The sequence below is a fragment of the Giraffa tippelskirchi genome, chromosome 4 (assembly GCF_054371585.1).
Source record: "Giraffa tippelskirchi isolate mGirTip1 chromosome 4, T2T-mGirTip1v1.2.pri, whole genome shotgun sequence".
Classification (NCBI taxonomy): domain Eukaryota; kingdom Metazoa; phylum Chordata; class Mammalia; order Artiodactyla; family Giraffidae; genus Giraffa; species Giraffa tippelskirchi.
This window is the reverse complement of record NC_137278.1, coordinates 32,244,431-32,260,047: the sequence shown is the minus strand read 5'-3', so window position 1 is coordinate 32,260,047 and position 15,617 is coordinate 32,244,431. Positions and strand designations below refer to the sequence as shown.

The 15,617-nt window shown below is 37.4% G+C and overlaps 1 protein-coding gene across 5 annotated transcripts in view; it reads right to left on the bottom strand.

Annotated features, from left to right (window-relative positions):
- Positions 1-644: 644 nt before the first annotated feature.
- Positions 645-15,617, bottom strand: part of SELENOI (selenoprotein I) — a 46,082-nt gene continuing 31,109 nt past the window's right edge. For 2 of the 5 annotated variants that reach the window (XR_014082738.1, XR_014082737.1), the window contains exons 7-12: positions 11,237-11,285; positions 9,053-9,233; positions 7,464-7,646; positions 5,268-5,446; positions 3,897-4,057; positions 645-3,200 (exon numbers count right to left, since the gene is read on the bottom strand). Coding sequence is in view for 1 of the 5 variants with exons in the window: in XM_081592804.1 (XP_081448930.1) it covers positions 5,348-5,446; positions 7,464-7,646; positions 9,053-9,233; positions 11,237-11,285 (512 nt within the window). In the remaining 4 variants the exon portion in view is untranslated. Of the gene's footprint in view, positions 3,201-3,326; positions 4,058-5,267; positions 5,447-7,463; positions 7,647-9,052; positions 9,234-11,236; positions 11,286-15,617 lie in introns of those variants that run through there. The other 3 variants (XR_014082736.1, XR_014082735.1, XM_081592804.1) reach the window with 3 other exon arrangements.

The following is a 15,617-nucleotide window of genomic DNA, read 5'->3' as shown; positions in this document are numbered from 1 at the left end:
CTGATACCTGATATCTGATTACATCTGATAATATCATGTACTGAACGTGCTTCTAGTCAAGAACTTACTCCGTGTATGTTTCAATAAAAGCCAAAATCAATTCCAGTTCTGTTATCCATAGAAACTGCTTAAGAGAAGACTTTAGCCTAAGAGTCACAAGGCATCCGCAGCATTTAGCCACTCTGTGGGTCTCCAAAAGTGTCTCCGGTTACAACGTAGCATTAGGTACTCCATGATGATGATCCAATTCATCTGCTTTCAAAATAACACTAGTCTGATTGAATCTGGTTTTCTAAGAATCATTCTATGAAGAGTAAGACAATGTGAATGGCCTGTAGGAGACCAGACAATACTTCTGTGTCCAAACGGACTCTCCCTAAGACAAGCCCTTGTTAAAATATTCTAAAATCAGTCTATGTGCCATTTTCCAATTCTGGGAATCTGGCCTTTCTCTCCAAATGCAATATAACCCACTCACTCAGGCCACCTGTGAAAAAGGCTGCAAATGCCAAAACTTCTTATGCTACCCAAAATATTAGCTCATTTAAGATATGTCTGAAAAAAGAGCAAGTCTCTGCTTAAAAACAATTGGCTAGTTTACTGTCTCTTGCATATTTATTAAAAAGGAAAGCATTACTAGCATGCAGCTTTAAAAGGTTATTTATTGTGCACCACAGAAACACTGGAAATGAATTAGCCAGTAAGTCCAATTCCCACGGCTCCACACAAAGGAAAAAGTAAACACACTGCCCCTTTCTCTGGAAAAGCTAGACAACCATGATTTACCATATATCCTAAAGCAACTGTCTGCCAATATGTCAGGTATCTGTACCACTGTCAAACATGAAAAGTAAAATACATAAATCACATGGTTACATAATAAAGGAAAATCTGAAAATTACTCAAGCTTCCTAAAATGTACAGGACATCATACTTTCAAGTTTCACAGTGATTAATTTAACACCATTTTACTGTTAAAACTGTCACTTAAAAGGTACATGTCAAAGTGCTTCAAATGCAGCATACTAAAAACTCTCCCTGGAAGCTTCTAGTACTGGCAGCTCACTGAAGGTTATTCACCCACAGGGTGTTCAAGAATGGCATGTGGCCTTACAAGGACACCTCATGGGACAAAGAAAATTCCAATCTGACTTTACCAATGTCCTATAGCGTGCTCCAGCAAGTCCAGAACTGAAGTCAAGATAAAGGCCACTCGGAACACAGGAATCAGAACAATCAAAGATTTCTGTATCTGTTTTTGGCTTATTGGGGGACCCAAAGTCAAAAGATCTAGTCCTTCAGATTTACTTTGTTCCCTCTGGCACGTTCCCACTCCTTGCCTAGTTGAGAGATCTAAGGCCATCAAGGAGAGCTGAATGTGGCAGGGTACAGGGGGCGACAATGCAAGTGGGAGCCCAGGTGGTGGCTGGTTAAAGGGAAATCCAGGGGAAGAATGAAGAGGAAGAGTTACAAACAGGTTTCTTGTTAAAATATTAAGGGGAGAAGTAGTCTTTGATTCAAACACTTTCAGATTACTTTTTCATTCTCCATAGATTAGGGAATCAAAGCCTGCTTTGGAAAGCAAAGTGAAAAGTGAAAGTGAAAACCGCTCAGTTGTGTCCAACTTTGTAATCCCATGGACTATGTCCATGGAATTCTTCAGGCCAGAACACTGGAGTGGGTAGCCTTTCTCTTCTCCAGGGGATCTTCTAAATCCATGGATCGAACCCACATCTCCCGCATTGCAGGCGGATTCTTTGCCAGCTGAGCCACAAGGAAAGCCCAAGAATACTGAAGTGGGTAGCCTATCCCTTCTCCAGTGGATCTTCCCGACCCAGGAATCGAACCGGGGTCTCCTGCATTGTAGGCAGATTCTTTACCAACTGAGCTATCAGGGAAAGCAAGATATGTTCCAAATGCTTTTGGACTGACTACAACAGAAATTAATTCTTTGAAAACTGAACACTTAGGAAACTTTCAAATTCACATTTGAACTTGAAATTAATGGAGGAAGGATGATTTAAATTGTGACAGTTTTGAACTGTGCACTGCAGTAGCATCATTGGGCACTGAAGTGATCTCTTCTTCCCCTTCAAGTGGACATCATCTATGCCTGCTTTCTCCTTTGCATGCCCCCCCAATGCCCAGGCTCCAGGTCATGATCAGTATTCTTTCAGTAACTATTTAGAATTGGGGCAACCCTAGACATGCACTCCTCTTCCCAAGAGCTCCATATTAAAATAGATAACATGTTGGTAACAGTACTGTAACATTCTAGGCCATAATCAGCATCAAATCTTCTTTTTAAAATTATAAGTAAAAGTAATTTAACCATGATATTATTAAAATGCCAGGGAAGAATATTTTAGTTCTTGATTTTGAAGTTATTCACTCTATTACCCTTAAGGCTAAAACCCATGAACTACATCTGTTACACATTAAAGGAGGAATGTTGGTTAAATTGTGGCAATTTTAAACTGTATGTAGATTAAACTAAGACCATGAGTACTATTAAAGGATCATAAAAGGCAGCATGAATATACTCAGGTATTTTTTAGATTTTTCTATCCTATGCCCCACCTCAAACATAGGGGAATTTTCTGACAAGCGTGAAAGGACATTTTTCATACCATAACCTGAAAAGAAACTTCCTACAGGTCTAGGTAACTTTGGTCAGAAGAAACACAAAGCAAACCTGTGACCTGGCTAAGGCACTCTGTTCTGAAATGGACAGAAAACATGCATGTATGACCAATTATGCCACTTGCTCCCCAAAAGGCAGCTCAGCATATGCTAGGAGAAAGGCTGGGGTGTGAACACACCCCAAAATATCATGCATAAGCCTGAAATACCTTTTATACTTTAGAAATGTTATGATCATTGGCAATGATGTCAGTTCACAGAGCTCTTTGTAACAAAGTCCTGCTTCAGTTGCTATACCATACATGACAAATAAGGGCTTTCATGACAAATAGGGGCTTCAAGACAGCAGACTAAACCAAAAAAAGGAGTCAACAGTACACTAAAGAGTTGCAAGTCCACAATATTCTGAAACAGTTACTCACTTTTCATCTTTTATCTTCCTGACATCCATCTTTCTTTCATCTCATGATGCCAATGAAACTGAATACAGCATAATTCTTAACCACCACGGGGAAATATGTCATCAAGTATAGGCACAAAACAATTTTCAAATAAACCTGATGCAACAGAAAAAGAGCAGAAGCACACTTTGAGGTAAAAGAGTCCCAAAATTGCGGGACATGACCCTATGTCAGAAATAAAGGGTATTTTTTTTTACTATACTGTACAAAGTGACAAAAGCCTGTGGTCCAAATTTGCCATTTTATAAATATTTTTCAGCTCTTACATAATACAGATAAATCTCATTTTTGTATACAAAGTCAACAAAACAATAAAATGATTAGCTTAAAATCTTAAAGCAAAGCTTTGTTCCCAGCCCAAATTAACACTTTATCCAGTTCTATTTTACAGATGACACAGAACAAGGTATACAAAAAATAAGAGTTACTTTTACTTAATTAATTCATTCTCTGACCTCCATGATGGCAATTTAAATAAACATGGAATCACTATCCATATTTTCCTGTGTTAATTTCCCAACTATTTTCAGTGTTCATTTTTGTCTCAGAGAAAGTCACGGAATATACCTCAACCTTTACAATATTTTAAAAATTGAGTACAGTTAGCTCTGTGATACTTCATTTCTAATAACTTGATGACAATGATTACAATTCACAAATTTAAAAACTGAAATAATAATTACATGGTTATTTTTACAAAGTGGCAGACTAAAATCCAACAAAAGAATACACTATAATTAAATTTAATGATGGGCACATTTATAGATAAATAATGATTATGGTTTTAATTACATTATGAACACAGTGGTGCCTATTTTATCCAAGTGCAATCCGTCCAAAAAAAAGGGTTTAAGATACACTCTTCATTCAAGCACAAACTTCATTCAGTGGAAAATAAAAGAAAATCAGCCAGTAAATTTCACCACCACCAAATTAAATTCAGGAGACAAAATCTGAAAGAAATAGAATATCCAAATTCATGAAAAGCTGTGATCATAAAACAATCATATGAAAGTCAAAAGAGATTTTTACGCCTGTCAGTAAGCCTCAAAAATTATTCCAAGTCATATTAAGTCAGTAAGGCATATGTATCAAAATTTTTCTTCAGGTGGAGAAGTGAGCAAGCTGGGGAAGAAAGAAGTTCTCCTATGTCTTTATCTTGTATGAAATAAAAAACACAGCACTGCTTCCTCCACAGAAAGAGATAAAGGGAGAGAAGGACAAATTAAATCAGAAATCCAGTTTTGCAGCAACGTTCACAGTAGTAATTTCACAGTGAGGTTCATGAGATTCCTAACTCCTAAGAAACTTTTTTTCTTATAAGGGAGTTAATTAATCTATGTTCCTCACAAGTAATTATTCTAAGAATGGGACTATCACACACATTCATATGATCATAGTTCATAGGCACCAAATCTCAGCAACTTGTAGCTGAGGGGAAAAAATGCCACGTTTAAACACTGAACCATGCCAATGAGTGAGCCATAATTATAATCCATTCTCTATTAAGTCTCAATAAAATATTTTTCTTTAAAAGAAAATTAAACCACTTATCAAGATTTGTTCCATAACAAAGAGAGCCAGAATACTAGAGAATTTAAATATATATGAATATATATACATACATACATATATATATATACATACATACATACATATATATATATATATATATATATACACACACACACATATATATATTAGCTCTCTTAGCACATGAGGACAAAAGGCATTTCCATGGGAAAGTGAAACCAGTATTTGGCAACTGTATATTGTTCTCTAATCATTTGGCATCTCGCCGAAAATGACTTGCTCTTATCTTTTCCCTATATTAGATTTGGGGTACTGATAGCTTCCACAGCTAAAGACTTACTACTAAGTACCAAATATGAAAACATATTGGGTCCTCTGAATGTTATCAGTGTTCCTAAACAAATATGAAGGTTTGAAAAATAAAATCCAAGCATCTTTAACTCTGTATGAACCAAAACATTACGGACTCTTTAACTACAAGGAACATTTTGCTGGGCTATTACATTTAACCAAAACAACACATGGTTTTATAAAAAAGTAAGCTGGGAGTTAATAGGTCCAATATTCCACAAGTTCAGATATGTATCATTCCTGCTGTCCAAGTACCACACACACATTGAGTTCCCATGCCTGTTAAGCAGATCAGTTTAGTTCAACGGTGATGGATGAATATTTACAAGCATCTTATTTACAGTACTTCTTTCTGTAGATTACAGGCCAATATTCTTTTCTTCCACTCCTAGTCAATCCGAGTTTGGTTTTCTCAATGAGAAGGGGTAAATGTGAAAATGGTTGCTCAGCTGCTTCACCTATAGAAAACCAGAACATGAGGCAATGACAAATACAATTTCTTTAAAATGCATACAGAATTCACCCTCTGGAAACAATTTACTGGCATGGCAAAAATCATTAGAAATGAAGAGGTCTCCCGGGACTAGGATAGTGGTAGAACTAGCTGGCTAAGTGAGTACTAGAATTAACCTGGGAGAGTTAGGACTTACTGGAGAAGGCAATGGCACCCCACTCCAGTACTCTTGCCTGGAGAATCCAAGGGACGGGGGAGTCTGGTGGGCTGCCGTCTATGGGGTCACGCAGAGTCGGACACGACTGACGCGACGCAGCAGCAGTTAGGACTTACACCTGGGTCTGCCCAATTCCAAAATCTAGTCTTTCCAGAGCCTCCCAGACCACAGAGCCTTACATTCAAATCTACTGAAAAATTATAGGGTTAGTTGATTTATACTATCTAGCAAATCAAATATTTACATATATGGTTAGAGTCAATGTTCACCTTCTTATAATGCTTCTAGGTAATCATTCCTAACTTCATGTAACAGTATAAAGCTAGATGTGTAAATTTTTGGTGGTTTAAGCCATGTTAGTTAGGGTATCCCTACTAGAGGGTAGGCAAGAGGAAGGTAATGTGCCAGCTAGCAAGTATTATTTACTTAATACTTCCTAGTTTCATTCTCATTTTTAATATTTACATTTCAATAGAAGTAGTGAATGTTTTTGTGTGGTTCAGCAAGTTTTACCTTCTGGTCAGAAGTTATAGAAGTGTTAAGAGAGTAGAAAGACAGTCAAAAAAAAAGATGTTCCTGATATTTTTTTTCAGTTAGCGTGTGGTTATATTTATTTCCCAGATTTTTAACAACAAAAATGTACTGCCTTTGTAATTTAAAGATAAACATGTTTTGGTTTGGTTTGGCATGTGTATATGTAGTGTGTGTTTTCTGAAGGATCATAGTAAGTTAAAACAATTATGAAAGACACTGGCAACTGTATTCTACTTCATGCATATGACTGATGAATAACAGAATAAAAGCCTAAAAATGTTGATATAAAGCATGTAACAAAAACCTAAGGGAAGAAATATACAAAAGGTATAAAAAGTTGTTATCAAGCATGACAGGTCCCCCATTTAAAACATATATACAAGTAAAGGCATTTTGTTTCTCAAATTGATTCACAGCAAGGTTCTTTTCAAAACAATCATATTAAATAGAAGTATTTTTAAAGCCATAAAAATATGAATACCCTTCCACATGACCCGACTGCTATGAAATTATCCTCAAAAAACAAAGCAAATGAAGGAAAATATTATTACAGGTTGTTCACTCCAACTTTATTTATAATAGTGAAAATCTGCAAAGAATCTAAATGATTAAAATAACTGGGTCATAGTTAAGCAAACTGACATTAAGTAATTTCCTCGACGGAATACTGTACAGCAATTAAAAATCATAAATACAAGACCATGCTAAGATATGTAAAATAATTACAAAAGCATGCTAAAGTGTAAGGAAAGAGGAATTATTTCAGAACCTGCATGGTTCTGACTTTCATTTTATTATATGGATCTTGGCCCATTTATCCTGAAAGCAGTTTCTTATTTTAGAAGAGAATATTAAGGTTTGCGGAAGACTTCTTAAATCTACTTTCTTCTATATTTCCCCTCATGAAAATGTTCCTGAAGCTAAAGAAGCAAGTTTAGAAATAGATAATCAACAAAAGGGATTACTTTGTCCGATATAATTAAAAGCACAAAAGAGCTTATAATTCTATTACTGAGGAAATGGTTTACATTTATTCTCATTTAAAAACAAGAACTAATTCCTCACAATAATTATCTAGCTTTTAAGCTATTTGTAGTTTAGAATACTACAACAGTATCTGGAATCATATACCTGGATATTATCCAAAATTTAGAGAATATCACAAAATTCTTCCAGTTAAGCTAATAAGTAAGCTTCTTCTGAAATTTTCCCTTACCTGCATTCCACTATTTAAGAATCAAATGAACCAATTCTGCCCTAGCTTACTCACCACTTGTACTCCATAGTGGACGTGGGCCACAGTGAAAGCAGCTGTTAACATAAACAGGAGAATGCTCTCAACGAAAGGGGTTACTCCTACATTCACCACCATGACAATCACGAAGAGAGGAAGCAGCAACCAATTCAAAGTTGGGCACCGGGTACTGCTCATTTGACAAACAATCAGCTGACACTTGAAGTTATTTAAAAGAAAGAGAGAATAATAATTTAATTAAAGCTCTAGTCACTCCAACATTTAAAAAGCATTCAAATAGTTGAGCCAAGATATGTATTAAAACATTACATTATTATCAAGTTCCATAATTCTCAAATGCTCACGAGTTTGATTGGACCTCTACCCCAGCCTCCAAGCCTGCGGACCCTCAGACTGGAAGATAATTTAGTAAGGATGCCATAGAAGGCATTCTCCTACTCGATAAAATAAATTTCTCCCAATTTTAAGATTCTATGATATATATGAAAATAATTTTTTCAGAAGAGCCTCCCACAGCACCATACAACTCAGTTTCTTCAAGGTGATGAGGAGATGCTACCTCCAATTCAGTCATGTGAAGTGAAGTCGCTCAGTCGTGTCCGACTCTTTGCGACCCCATGGACTGTAGCCTACCAGGCTCCTCCGTCCATGGGATTTTCCAGGCAAGAGTACTGGAGTGGGTTGCCATTGCCTTCTCCAGGAGACCTTCCCCACCCAGGTATTGAACCTGGGTCTCCCGCATTGTAGGCAGACGCTTTACCGTCTGAGCCACCAGGGAAGTCAATTCAGTAATACTATCACAGAAAACACCTCAAAACCTCTTTGGCTCTCTTTACTTCAACACCTTACTCAAATATAGTTTTATTCCTTCAGAGATACTTCTTGTACAATATGTTAATGTTTTCAGATCTTTAAATGAAATCAGTATGACCTGAGGTAGTAAACACATGGTACAGACATAGAAATATAAGCTTGGGGGCTAAGTTAAAAAAGAAAAACTTATTAAGGACCTAGCCTGAGCTAGAGCACAGGCTTCCTGGCAGTCAGGACTAGCAGGGTCTTTTCTCAACCCCTCCTGATCATTCCTCCCTGTCTGCACTCTTGCTGGGCTATAGAAGAGAAAGGGATTTTTTTTTTAACATATGCAGTATTTATTACAAAGTTTTTATTCTATGTTCTTAATTTAAAAACCAGTTGATTAAAAAACATGTGGGGTATACGTGTGTTTTTTTCTCTGTCAAAGCCCCCTTCCAAGCTCCCTAAATTAATCATTAGATCTGCTGCCATTTCAACCACACTATTAATAATATTTAGAGTCTGAAGGGAATTATTCCATGAATTCTTCAGCAGGCAACCAAATCAAAAAATTTAAATGATGCCATGGTTCCAAAATACTACTGCAGTTTCCAAATCCTATTAGTTTCAAACAAAAATAAAATTACTTTCTGCATATTTTGTCTTTGCAGTTATTAATTATCCTTTCAAATTTCTGACTATAAGATCTTTAAAATCTGCTTATTCTAATACTATATAAGATTTCTCAAACTATCAAATTCTGTCTAATATTTCTTATATGTGTTACGATTTTTAAAGAAAAATCTTACTGTGCTGTTGGCAAAGGCTGTTCCAACCATTAAGTAGAATACTCTAGGGTGTAACTCTAAAATATCTGAAGGTGACAGGAGGATCCATGCTGTAGACAAAATGAATAGCAAACATGGAGAAAAGAAGGGAACCACAGCTTCATAGACTGAATTGTGTTTCAACGTGTTATTTTTATAGCTTCTGGAAAAAAAAATCAAGTAATACAAGAACATTATTACATATAGAACTCAACACTGTACTTGTATCTTTATAGTTTTCAAAGTACTTACACACTTACTCTCTTATATTTATTCACAGTAACCCCACAGCATAGGTAGAACCAACATTATTAACCCCATTTTAGAGGCAGTTTAAGTGAGGTTGTAAGAAGTTAAATTTACATAAGTGAAAGTGTTAGTTGCTCAGTCGCTTCTGACTCTTTTGCAAACCCATGGACTATATAGCCTTCCAGGTTCCTCTGTTCACGGAATTCTCCAGACAAGAATACTGGAGTGGGTTGCCATTTTCTTCTCCAGAGGATCTTCCCAACCCAGGGACTGAACCAGGGTCTCCTACATTGTGGGTAGAGTCTTTACCATCTGAGCCACCAGGTTAATCCCATTTTAGAGGTAGGTTAATCCATTTTAGGGCTTCCCTCGTAGCTCAGTTGGGAAAAGAACCCACCTACAATGCAGGAGACCCCAGTTAGATTCCTGGGTTGGGCAGATCCACTGGAGAAGGGATAGGCTACCCACTCCAGTATTCTTGGGCTTCCCTTGTGGCTCACCTGGTAAACAATCTGCCTGCAATGTGGGAGACCTGGGTTCAATCCCTGGGTTAGGAAGATTTCCCTGGAGAAGAGAAAGGCTATCCACTCCAGTATTCTGGTCTGGAGAATTCCATGGACTGTATAGTCCATGGGGTTGCAAAGAATCAGACATGACTAAGTGACTTTCACTCAATCCCATTTCAGAGGCAGATTAAGTGAGGATGTGAGAATTTAAATTTACATAATTTGGTACCAAGTGGCAGGGCCAGGACTAGAATGAAAGTCTTCTGATTCCCTAGTCTCATTTATCCACCTGGAAAAGTTTTATTATCTGGTCTGGACCCTATGAGATTACATTCTAATAGGAAAAACTAAAATGAACACAAAACCATACTAGAAGAGTACCTCACAGGGCTGCTATGATAACACAACTTAACAGTGAAAGACTCTGAACCAAGATGGGCCACTGCATATCTTAGTGGCTCTGGGCACACAGATGGTAGCACGCTCATACGTGTCTGCTCATCTGAACTGAGCCCTCAATCCTCATCCCAGTTCTGCCACTAATTACATAAACTTGGGCAAGACACTGCCCAATCAGGACCTCAACTTTAGAAGAATTATCTCAAATTATCTCTAAGGTTTTTAGAGCGTTACATTTTATGACTTCTATGAATGACTGCCAGTGGTCATAAAGAGGGAAGATTCAGAGAGACAGGATGGTGCAAGACAAATCTGAGCACTGAAAAATGAAGTGGAAAGTACAAGAAAGTGTTCCAAGCAGAGGAAACAGGGAGTGGAGGAAAGAGTGGGAGCAAAACTACTGAGGAAGGAAAGAACAAAATATATTCAGGTCATAGAAGGAAACTGAGTGTGCTGAGCCCAAGTGGAAATATGCATAAATCAGAGAGATGGAATTCCACCAGGGCAAGTCCCCTCCCAACCCCTACCCGACTCCTCAGGCATGCTCCACTCTTCAGGAATTTTGATATGGTGCTCTTTAAGAAAAGTTAGCATAGCTCCAGGGTTTGGTCTTCAACTATATAAATTCAGAAATTTTATTTTATGATCATGCTAACTAAACTTACCTATAATCAATTTATTAAAACTTACAATCACTTCATAAAAAGAATGTAAACCCATGAATATTCCAATAGAAACATACTCCCTCCCAATTCACTCACACAAAAAAATGACAAATTAGACTGATGAGCCCAAAACTGTTACCAAAAAACTAATTAGTTCTGAGCTAAAGTTGAATTGATTATACAAGCCACTATAGGCAGATGGTCCTAATCTCATTCTAGATTCAAAATACAGCTTCACAACCTTTTCAGAATGCCCAGATTTCAAAAGAAAGATCCTAAAATTCACCTAAATAACAATTTCTAAAGATTTTCATATTTCTTGTCCAATTAAAAAATAAAATACTTACCTGAAAAAATTTAACAAACTCATTGGAAGAGTCACGCACAGTGCACAACCTGAAGGAAAGAGCATTTAAATTATCATGAATTATTATTCAACAGAGATTTTTATAATAATTGAATATGTACAAAATATGTAATATTTTTAGATGCAACAATTTTCACGTTCAGATTTACTTCTGTAATGAAATTACATACATTTTTGAACATTTACAACTGGAAGAGTGGCAGTACATTTTGGTGACTCATAGCAGAGACTCACGGAGCCAGAGTGGGTTGAATCTCAGTTGTGCCACCAATTGGCTATGGGACTTCGGGCAAATTAATTTTTCAGTGCCTCAGTTTCCTCTTTTATAAAATAGAGATAATAGTAGTAACAATCCCATAGGGTTTTGAGAATTAAATGAGTTATTACACACAAAGACTCCTGGAACAGTACCTGATTTATAGTAAATTGCACCGTGTAAGTTACTTATTGGAAGAGGGAACCATTAATATTAACAGATCCTGCTGCTTTCTTTACACTTCTTTTAACCTCCCTAGCATTCTTAATTTCTCCCCCTACTCTATACACTAATTCTTTCTCCTCAAAGCTAAAAAGAAAGACAGCCTTCCCAAGAAACGTTACCATTGTTCATGCTGTTCTCACTATCTACTATCTTATTCTGCTATCTCCTACCACCCAACAAACTTGTCTTCAACTCCTCAGCACTCAACATAATTCTGCCTCCCCTCTGCAGAAACTGCACTCTTGAAATTTATCAAGCTCTTCTACTCAGTTCAGTTCAGTCACTGAGTCATGTCCAACTCTTTGCGACCCCATGGACTGCAGCATGCCAGGTTTCCCTGTCCATCACCAATTCTTGGAGCTTGCTCAAACTCATGTCCATCGAGTCGGTGATGCCATCCAACCATCTCATCCTCTGTCGCCCCCCTTCTCCTCCTGCCCTCAATCTTTCCCACCATCAGGGTCTTTTCCAATGAGTCAGTTCTTCACATCAGGTGGCCAAAGTATTGGACCTTCTTCAGCTTTAGCATCAGTCCTTCCAATGAATATTCAAGAGTGATTTCCTTTAGGATTGACTGGTTTGATTTCCTTGCAGTCCAAGAGACTCTCAGTATCCTTTCTTCATTCCTGACTTCTAAGTAAGATGACTCCGCTGACTACCCACTAACTGCCATTCTTCCCTCTCTTGGTCTTGGTGATCCCATTTGCCCAATGTTCCTGTCAGCCATCCAACCATTCAATGGTGTCCTTTAATGGCAATCTACCTCCTGCATATTCCTGACTGACTGACTGAAGGTGCATCTACTCTCCCTCAGAGAATCTTCTCTTATAGCTTTAACCATAAGTTCCCTGCAGTTGACCCCAAAAATCTTAATACTTTTGGGCAAATCAGACAATCTCTCTGAGCTTCAGAGACCACAACTGTACCATGAGGATGGGCTAAATGATTTTCTAGGGACCCCTGAATCTTAAATTCTCTGATTCCATGATCTGTAGAGATGTAAAGTCCTAATCTTTCTCCGTTTCAAACTCCAAACCAATACATGTGGCAACACTTGCACATTTCATTTGGATATTTCCTTGTCACTCAACGTATTAGCCCATTCTGGACTCCCGGTGACTAAACTTCACTTGGGGGTGGGGAGGTGTGTTGTCAATGCAGCTATGACATTAAGGAACAAAGAGAGAAGAACATTCCTTCAAATAATTCCTGACACAACCTGATAAAAACACATGAAAAAAACCATAATTCACCAATCAGAAATCTCACCTCAAAAGAGGAATTACTCTGCTACTTCCAAGCCCAACTGGAACAATGTTCCCAGATTAGAAAATCTTAAGAGGGAATGGAAGGAGAAGACAAGATGTCTTCAATGTTCTCAGAAACTTTTAGTAGCTTATCTCATGTTAAGCTGAGGAGCACTGGTAGGGAGCAAGGCTAAATGTATTAACCCAGAATCACTTGTAGCCTTCAAGCACTTAACTAAGATAAAATCTTAAGCACAGTAAGCATGTAGAAAGCCTGAGCTCTATATAGGTTGCCAAAGAAAAACACTGTATTTACTATTTCTTCTCTAAATAGTAAATAGCATTATGTGAACCAAGAACTTCCACATGTCCAAGCTGGCTTTAGAAAAGGAAGAGGAACCAGAGATCATATTGCCAACATTTGCTGGAATCAAGACAGATGGGAGAAACATCAACAACCTCATATATGCAGATGATACCACTCTAATGGCAGAAAGCGAAGAGGAACTAGAGAGCCTCTTGATGAGGGTGAAGGAGGAGAGTGAAAGAATTGGCTTTAAACTAAATATTAAAAAAAACTAAGATCATGGCATCCAGCTCCATTACTGCATGGCAAATAGAAGGAGAAAAGGTAGAAATAGTGACAGATTGCCTCTTCTTAGGCTCTAAAATCACTGCTGATGGTGACTGCAGCCATGAAATCAGAAGACGAATGCTTCCTGGCAGGAAAGTAATGACAAACCCAGACCGTGTGTTGAAAAGCAGAGACATTACTCTGCTGACAAAGGTCCACATAGTCAAGGCTATGGTCTTCCCAGCGGTCACGTACAGTTTTGAGAGCTGGACCGTAAAGAAGGCAAAATGCCAAAGAATTGATGCCTTCGAACTGTGGTGCTGGAGAAGACCCCTGAAAGTTCCTTAGAGAGCAAGGAAATCAAACGAGTCAATCTTAAGGGAAATCAACCCTGAATACTCGTTGGAAGGACTGATGCTGAAGCTGAAGCTCCAGTATTCTGGTCATCTGATGAGAAGAGCTGACTCATTGGAAAAGTCCCTGATGCTGGGAAAGATTAAGGGCATAAGGGGAAAAGGGTATCAGAGGATGGAATGGCTGGATGGCATCACCGATGCAATGGACAAGAACTTCGGGAGATTGTAAGGGACAGAGAGGGCTCGTGTGCTGCAGTCCATGTGGTTGCAAAGAAACACAACTGGGTGACTGAACAACTCTAAGTAGTACTTGATGTACTTTCTGTAGAGTATTTAACTGTTAAATACTTATCTAGTAAACTCTATATAATTAGAGTGATAGAACCCACACATATGCAGACCTGCTTTTCTTATTACCATAGGAAGGTCTAGACTTCATAATGTAGGAAGCAATGGCTAGCGAAAAGTCAGAATTCATAAAAAAGGATTGAGTAGAATGAGATGAACACCAAGGATAGCATGATCACAACAAATATTCTGGTTCCTCATCAATGGTCCTCATTTCTAGGCTTATTGATTAAATGAAAATTTCAATAAAAAACACCAAGACAAAAATGCTTTAAGTAAAAAAAGACATAACAACAAATAAGAGGGAAAATGTCATTTATACCAAAACAAAAGATTACTACACCTAATAAAGTGCTTCTAAAAATAAAGGAAGTCATTAACAATCCTATAGCAAAAATTGACTAGAAAAAGATATAAATGACTCTCAAACACTAGGAAAATTCATCCACAATAAGAGAAATGAAAATTAAAACTATACAGATATATCATTTCTTATCCCAAACTGGCAACAATCCAAAAGTGTGACAACATACTACATTGGGAAAACTAAATAAACAGGTACTTTCATTTATGGCTGGTGGGAATTCAATATCAGACAACCCATATGGAAGGGAATAGAGCATTTAGTGAAACTGCATACCTCTGTCCTTTACTAACAAGTCTACTTCTAGAGATCCCTTCCAAAACACTCTGGCAAAAATATGAAAAAGACATTTACATGTACAAGATGATTTACTTCACCAATTTGTATATCAGCAAAAAACTGGAAATAATCCAAATGTCCATCAGCAGAAGGCTGTTTGAATAAATAATCGCACAATCACACAACGAAGTACCAGGCAGCTGTAAGAACAACTGAGGAAGATGGCTATACCTCACTGTGCAGTGATCTCTAAGATACACTCTTATGTGAAAAGACAACAAGAGCACAGGTAGTAAAATATGTATAGTAGGCTACCATTTATCCATGAAAGAGGGCGATAAAACCACACACCCACACTTACTTATAATAACAAAAAAAACAATGAAAGATTAAGTAAAAAATTAAAAACTAAGAATATGACAGAGACTAGACTTCTTTGAAGATACCTTGCTTTATATATAGATCTGACTTTGTAATTATGTGAAAGGAAAAAGTAACCCCTAAAAACCAAAAGTAAAATGAAGCGAACTTAAATGTACATATCCACAGTTGGTGGCATAACCACAGAATAGGAACTTTAGACTATAATAACCCAACTGGGCATCTCCAGTGGAATAAACCATGAGGACAAATGGAACTGCAAAAAAATCAAAATCTTCAATGATTTTCAGTAATGATATCGTTGCTAATTTGGGTACTACATTCTGAGGCT